This window comes from Dreissena polymorpha, chromosome 7, assembly GCF_020536995.1.
Source record: "Dreissena polymorpha isolate Duluth1 chromosome 7, UMN_Dpol_1.0, whole genome shotgun sequence".
Classification (NCBI taxonomy): Eukaryota; Metazoa; Mollusca; class Bivalvia; order Myida; family Dreissenidae; genus Dreissena; species Dreissena polymorpha.
Genome location: NC_068361.1, coordinates 64,835,480 through 64,843,906, shown reverse-complemented (window position 1 = coordinate 64,843,906; position 8,427 = coordinate 64,835,480). Strand labels below are relative to the sequence as shown.

Sequence of the window (8,427 nt, the reverse complement as noted above, 5' to 3'; positions counted from 1 at the left end):
GCATAAATATACGATCTCATCTACATTTTGTACACAATACAGCTTTATTTACATACTAAAATGTCACAGCCAAAATAAACAAAACAAACAAACGCCAACAACAGTAGGTTAGTTATTCTTAAGGCTTTTGTTAAGGCTACAACAAAAAGACTTATTACATAAGTAGAACATTTTTTAATGTATCGAAAACAAGTAATTGGAAAATGGGTATAATTAGACATAAAGGACCCAAACTGGCAAACAGCCATTTAAAAACAACAATTTTTACAATTAATTACTTTTCACATGCATACTAATGATGATACTGCACTATTGACAAGACATTCAAACAAGATTATGTGATGAATTCAAATTCAATTACTTGTGAATGTTACACTAATGGATCATGATTGCCTCTGATATTGCACCAAGTCAAGGTATGTAGTAACCATTCATCAAAGGTTGAGAATGAAAATGAATTATAAGATACTAGTACACAAAAATTCCAAAGATACAACAGTTCCCGATTTACAACACACACAGTACAAAACATAAAACAGTATCTGTCAGTTTTATGTTAAAGGGGCCTTTTCACGGTTTGGTTAATTGACAAAATTAAAAAAAGTTGTTTCATATTCGCAAATTTTCGTTTTAGTTATGAATTTTGTGAGGAAACCGTACTACTGAACATTTACCATGCTCTAAAATCGCCTTTATATGCATCTTGACGATTTAAAAACCTGAAAATTATAAAGCGTTGCAACGCGAAACGATTGAATAATTTGGTGAGTTCTGCTGTTGTCGTTATATTTTACGAAACTACGAGGATCGCTTATATGAAGTACAAAATACATCTTTTATTGTAAAAGGAAGGATGGCCGATCGGTCTAATGCACAGACTTTTTACTCCAGGGGTCAGTGGTTCGAGTCCTGCTGAGGTTTACCTTTTTGTTTTTGTTTAAATTTTATTTTTGATTTTTTACTGGAGCTTTTTCGATCCAATGTTTACATTGATTGAAATAAAGCATTAAATGACAAACTTCAAAACATGCCAAAATCTGTGAAAAGACGCCTTTAATATACATGTGCATTTGCATCTTTGTTGTTCATTAGTCTTCCTAGCAGGCATCCGCTATACACATCTACAGGAAACTAACATACATGGTTGAAAATGAAACCCATGTTTGCCTTTGAACAAGCACATTTATCCCTTTGCATGCTGGGAAATTTGTTGTCTGCTAAAATGTCGTCTGCAGAATTTGTAAAATAAGCATTTTCTTCATTTTTTTTCCAAAGATTACTATCAGAATAGCAAACAGTTTGGATCCAGATGAGACGCCACGTTATGTGGCGTCTCATCTGGATCCAAACTGTTTGCAAAGGCCTTCAAAATTCGGTTCCCGCACTGAAAGGGTTAAGTAGACAGGAACATTGTTGATAGCACACAATATGCACACAATACAAAGGCGCTTTCATCATATCATATACATATAACATGTTGTATCACTTGCCCATTGTAAAAAAAACATTATTAGGGTTTTATGTAACAATTATGATTGTCAGAACATACATCTTTTGGTCTAAACAGCACTTCAAATGCATAGCTTGGCATCGATTTTTTATATATTCTTATTCGAAAGTCTTATTCCAATGTTTATTATTGAACACATATAAATACTGTTAAATTATTAATACCATTAAAAAAACCTATAAAGAGTATGGGCTGGTTTTCAGCATCTCAAAACAAATGAATGCAGTGCTGTTCTATTAAGTCATTTACAACAATGACAAAACTGGTTTTCTGTATAATAATCTCGCTTTATAATACATTGTGACATGGAAATATAAATGCAATGTCCAGCAATCTTTTTCACTAATGCCATGCATTCCCTTCCCACATATTATAACCAGCTTTCAATTAAAACTCTTCTTATAAACTTCACTTTTTTATTTAAACATTGTTTACCAACTCCAACAAGCATGACAATCATTATATTGTACAGAACTGAGAAACACCAGTATGTAAGCAAGCAAGATTTTGCTAGAGCATATTAATGTATATTGGCTTAAATTGTGAGTCTTATTATCTCTTTTTACTTGTAGCAAATCAGTCTTCAATCAACAGATTTCATCTTTAGCTTCTTACTTTCCCCAAAAAAATATTCGTTCTCCTCAGCCACGAAACTAAACAAGCCTTAAAGTAAATATTTAACAAGAGCTGGTCTTAAACTGCGAGACATCAGCAAGTTTTGTCTTCAGCGGGGGTACGAGCCCGTTCTTGGCAGCAGTGGCGCTGTAATGCTCTTTCAATTGGTTAAGGGTAAGTATCAGCTGACTGTTCTCGACGTTGAGCGACTGAATGCGACGCTCCTGGGCCTCGATGACCTGCTGTTTCTGCGCAACGGTCTTCTGCATCTCCTCCTGTTCCTCTCTGAGCTCCTCCTCTACGTGCATCAACCTGCAGAGACAACACAACACCTGAATATTGTAAAATGTACAAGTGTGAGTAGGTGCATCAAGACACCTGAATATCATCAAACATATGGATCAACCTGCTGGCACAACAGTACACCTGAATATCATCAAATGTACAGTGTGAGTAGGGACAAAGAAACACCTGAATATAAACAAAATGTAACCTGCAGACACAACAAGACACCTGAATATAATAAAAAATATGACTGTTAATAGAGACAACAGAAAATCCAAATATCATTCAAATATACCTGCACATAAAAAACGCACATCAACATTATCTAATATATGATCATACTGCAGACACAACATGACACCTAAACATCATCAAAGATATGGATCACCCTGCAGACACAACAGGACACCTGAATATCATAAAAGAAATAGATCAAGCTTCAGACACAACAACATACCTGAATATCATCAAAGATATTAATCAACCTACAGACACATCAAAACACCGGAATATCGTCAAAAATATGGATTAACCTGCAGACACAACAAAGCACCTGAATATCATTAAAATATACAGTAAGTAGAGAAATAAGAACATTGAAACATTACTGAGAACTCAATTATAAAGACATTGCCCTTACACCATGGGCTTGATATGGGTAAGTACTACAGAACATAGGTATGTCTCCAAGGGCAGATTTAAATTGGGACAAGATAACATGTGAGTTACATCAATAGCTTGATACGAGTACAGAGAACAGAACATGTGACTTACATCAAGGGCCTTTTCATGAGAAGGGACAACAGAACATGTGAATTACATCCCAAGATCCTGGTTTGAGTTAAATGCAAGTTGAACCAATGTCCTGGTATACATAGAGACAAAAGAACATGCGCATTGCACCAACAGTTTGATTTTATTAGGGACAGCAGAACATGTGAATTACACCAATGGCATAGTATGACTAAGGACAGCAGATCAATTGAATTACTCCAAGGACCTGATAACAGTAGGGCCAATAGAATATGTGAAATGCACCAAGAGGACATGTCAAATATGTTGGTCAGTCAGACAATATGAATATGACAAGAATGTTACACATTGTCAATATCAGTACCATAAAAATCATGTAAAATCCATGGAACATTCATCTCCAAGTAAAATTATACCAGTCATATGGAAAATATACCGTTTTCACACAAAAGCGACTCGATTCTACTAAAACGTAAGTTCTTTGAAGATTATTTTTTAAGATACGTGTAAACCACATATCACATTATAACACTTACATGGCGAGACATAACAGTAATTTTCATTTGATACAGACATAAATTGTTATTATGATTTAAAATATAAATAAGCTTAATTATATACATGTAACTACTTTTTTTCATCAAATCAAATAGTTCTCATTACTAGTTAATTGAATTTCCAACAAATATTAAAAGTATAGTTAATACAAAATCTTGAACAATGTTTAAATGAAATCATGAAAGATTTAATATCAAATATCAGTGTAAACAACTAACTGCTTTCCTTTATATAGAAAAACAACAACAATATACAGGTTCTGTGAAGGTGTTAGAACACATGAGTGGTTGTAACAATATTACATGTTAAACAAGCATTCACAGGAATATAGTTTGATTTAAAAATTGTGCACATCATACTATTATATTTATAGTGGACAGGAAATGACAAAAGTGTGTTAGAAAGCACTTCTCTAAGCTCAAATCTGTTTTTTGCAAAAACGCCTACAGCTCTTAAAACATGACAACATGCATTATTTGCATTAGTATGTTATGGATTCACAAGTGAAATCTACAACTTCAGTCTTGTAAATATTCAACATTGGTTAAGAGGACAATACAACTAAAAGGATCTTATTTATCTACAAACGGTCATGTCTCAGAATCGTAAAAGGATGTACTAAGCTTTGAACAATTCAGTCCCCACTTTGATATCAAGGGATAGATCCCTACTGTGGGAGCGTTCTTTAGAACTCATTCAAAGTCAATAAGTATTGGTTCTTAACAGAAAACTGACTTTCTGCTTTCTATGCAATAGTATTAATAAAAAGGTTTAACATAAAACTGAACTAAAACGGTTTAACACACTTAAAGGAAACAAGTAGAATCCAAAATTGAATTAAATGATTATTTGTTTCTTTCCCTTCTTTCCTTTATCTTCAGCATAACAGTTGATGATTCTATCACTATGAGGTTAAAGCTTTAATTATCGCTTCGTGATAAAATTATGCATAATGAATACATATGATAAATAATTATCATTAAATATCATGCTTGGCAAATATGGTAGAAATGTTGAATAAAATATGGAAGAATTTTGCAAAGTCAAGACATTAGGGTACGCAGCATTCTGGTAAGACAAGACAGCAGGATAATAATTATACACAATCCATTCTGTTAAAAATGTAAAACAAATTCACACATACTTAAGGGATATAAAAAACAATACTACAAAATTAATGATGTGGTTACGTGAACAAGCCATTCCTGTAAAGTCACAACATTGAAGGTAGAGGAATCTTTTGGCACTACATTACTGTCAAATTTGAAATATATAAGCCTCTCCATGGCAAACAGGAGCTTAATGCTTGCACAAAGAAGCGTCATTCCAGATCAGCCTGTGCACTCTCCAAACACTAACATGACGACACTTTCTGCCTTAACTGGATTTTTCTTAAAAAAGCTACTTCCTCTGAACAAAAAATACCATAAAAAGGAAAATGTTGTGCATGATATGACTGTGCAGACTGCACAGGTTAATCTGGGGTAACACCTTATGAACAAGTATTAACCCTTTCAGTGCTGGAACCGAATTTTAAAGGCCTTTGCAAACAGTTTGGATCCAGATGAGACGCCACAAAACGTGGCGATCTCATCAGGATACAAACTGTTTGCTATTCTGATAGTATTCTTTGAAAAAAAATGGAAGAAAATGCTAATTTTAGAAATTCAGCAGATGACATTTTTAGCAGACGACAATTTCCCAGAATGCAAAGGGTTAAGAACTATTTTCACAGAGCTAGGCTTGATTATGTTTCTGGCTGATTTACAATTTTTGTTCTGCTTTCATGATTTTTCTTATCATAGAGTTATGGTACAAATAAAACCTCAGACCAAATTTAAAATGTAAACAAAACTGTCAATTTTTTTCAAAACATCTTACATATTATAAATAAATAAGTTCTGTGACCAAAAGATTTACCTATTTTTAATCTGGAGATAAAGATTTTAATATTTTAAGAACAACTTTACAACTGATCTATTGTTTTGTCTTCAATTTTTTTTTGAAGCAAATGAGTTTTCCACTTATTCATAATTATCATAAATAAAATAATGAAGGCTATGGTTGGTTCACTCAAGATTGTTTTTTATTTACTGTTGGTTTATTGGCAGACAAAGAATTATTTTAATTGTGATGTATTGTTCTCATTAAAATAAAGTTAAACAATATCTCCAGATACACAAAGACTCAAGCATAGCAAGCGGTTAAAAGCTTCCATTTATTGCCAAAAATGGCCTATCCGCAAATATATGTGCTCAGCCTTGCTCTATGAAGAAGGAGAGTTCAATGCATATGCGTAAAGTGTTGTCGCAGATTAATCTGTGAAGTCCCCACAGGATAATTAGGAACAAATGTTTTTGCTTTTATTGTGTTTTTTATGTAAAGGAAGAGTGTTCTTAACGAAAATCCCATTTTAGCGAAAGAGTCAACCCTCATAAACTTGAGCGGACTGCAAAGGCTAATCTGGGATGACACTTTAATACGCACATGCATTAAATCCCCGTTTCAAAGAGCAAAGCTCAACAGCATTGCTGATAGGTCATTATGGCTTTCATTGGATGACAGGCGTGCCACAATGCTCAGGTACGAAACACAAACCCCAACTGGAAAGAAGCCTTCTGCTCGTGCTGTGAACGTGTTAGTCGACCCCAAGACGAAAGTTGCATGGAACACTTGCACTGCGTAAGAATAATGAAGAAGTAGAGCATATCTCAATTTGACTATGATCTTCAGTGGTCAATCAAATGGCTACTTTTTAAAAATTCAGCGGTAGAGCTAAGGAAAGCTATTTGAATACACATTCACTGGTTTCTTGTATGACTTTTGGCGTGATATTTGAACCATATCTATGAAGTAAGAGGGCCAAAAAGGCCCTAGGGTGCTCACCTGATACCCAGAAGGAATCTTACTGCTCTGAGCACATGGTGTTCACAAGTTTTCGATAAAGCTATTTACTTCCTGACTGACATTTTTTTCCATGAACCCCACCACTTTTAAACTCAGCCAATTGTTCGGAACAAACTTTCATTCACTTTTTGGGGAAAAAAATGTGCAATAAAGATGTTCTAAAGGTTTTGACAGTTTCATATCAGGAAAACTGCTCCCACCCTTGAAGGCAATGTTTGACAGTTTCATATCAGGAAAACTGCTCCCACCCTTGAAGGCAATGTTTTGACAGTTTCATATCAGGAAAACTGCTCCCACCCTTGAAGGCAATGTTTTGACAGTTTCATATCAGGAAAACTGCTCCCACCCTTGAAGGCAATGTTTTGACAGTTTCATATCAGGAAAACTGCTCCCACCCTTGAAGGCAATGTTTTGACAGTTTCATATCAGGAAAACTGCTCCCACCCTTGAAGGCAATGTTTTGACAGTTTCATATCAGGAAAACTGCTCCCACCCTTGAAGGCAATGTTTTGACAGTTTCATATCAGGAAAACTGCTCCCACCCTTGAAGGCAATGTTTTGACAGTTTCATATCAGGAAAACTGCTCCCACCCTTGAAGGCAATGTTTTGACAGTTTCATATCAGGAAAACTGCTCCCACCCTTGAAGGCAATGTTTTGACAGTTTCATATCAGGAAAACTGCTCCCACCCTTGAAGGCAATGTTTTTCAACAGACTGGAACAATTTTCAAGACATCATTAGAAGGTTTTTTTTGTAACGTTTGAATGTTACGTTTAATGATGAATAAGCCAAAAATAACTGCTTAAGTTGTTTAAAAGTTTCATTTTAACCCATAAAGGGGCACGAGCCTCTGTTACCTGGAAGCCATGTTTTGCACAGAATCTGAACCATTTTTAAACTTAGATATCATAAAAACAAATGTTCTTAACATGTTTCATAACAAGATTAAAACAAAAAATGTCTTTCAGAGTGTTTTACTGGAGCTATAAAGGAAAATTCCCTGCCCCTTGATTGCATGTTTTCAAACCGGCCATAATCATTTTAAAACTCTGTAGACATATAACTGGAACAAAGCCAGCAGTGAGTTTCAAGTTGATTGGTAACAAGAGGGCCATGATGGCCCTGAATCGCTCACCTGACTAACCAAATACAATCCCAACCCAGTTTTCATCAAGATAAACATTCTGACCAAATTTCATAAACATTGGATGAAAACTGTGACCTCTACTGTCTTCACAAACAAATTGTTGACAGTTTTTCTATTATTTGACCTAGTGACCTAGTTTTTGACCTCAGATGACCCAAATACAATCCCAACCCAGATGTCATCAAGATAAACATTCTGACCAAATTTCAAGATTGGATGAAAACTGCGACCTCTATTGTCTACACAAGGTTTTTCTATTATTTGACCTATTTTTGACCTAGTGACCTAGTTTTTGACCCCATATGACCCAAATACATTCCCAAGCCAGATTTTATCAAGATAAACATTCTGACCAAATTTCATTAAGATTGGATGAAAACTGCGACCTCTATTGTCTACACAAGGTTTTTCTATTATTTGACCTAGTGACCTAGTTTTTGACCCCAGATGACCCAACTACGATCCCAACCCAGATTTCATCAAGATAAACATTCTGACCAAATTTCATAAACATTGGATGAAAACTGTGACCTCTACTGTCTACACAAACAAATTGTTGATGATTTTTCAATTATTTGACCTAGTGACCTAGTTTTTAACCCCAGATGACCCAAATACAATCCCAACCCAGATTTCATTAAGATAAACATT

At 34.8% G+C, this 8,427-nt stretch overlaps 1 protein-coding gene across 19 annotated transcripts in view; it reads right to left on the bottom strand.

Moving 5' to 3' along the window:
* Positions 1–1,286: 1,286 nt before the first annotated feature.
* LOC127839296 (disabled homolog 2-interacting protein-like) overlaps positions 1,287–8,427 on the bottom strand; it is a 210,017-nt gene continuing 202,876 nt past the window's right edge. For 8 of the 19 annotated variants that reach the window (XM_052367582.1, XM_052367583.1, XM_052367587.1 and 5 more), the window contains one exon: positions 1,290–2,437. In XM_052367582.1, coding sequence (XP_052223542.1) covers positions 2,188–2,437 — 250 coding nt within the window. In that variant the 3' untranslated portion in view covers positions 1,290–2,187. Of the gene's footprint in view, positions 2,438–6,319; positions 6,400–8,427 lie in introns of all 19 variants that reach the window. The other 11 variants (XM_052367576.1, XM_052367581.1, XM_052367580.1 and 8 more) reach the window with 5 other exon arrangements.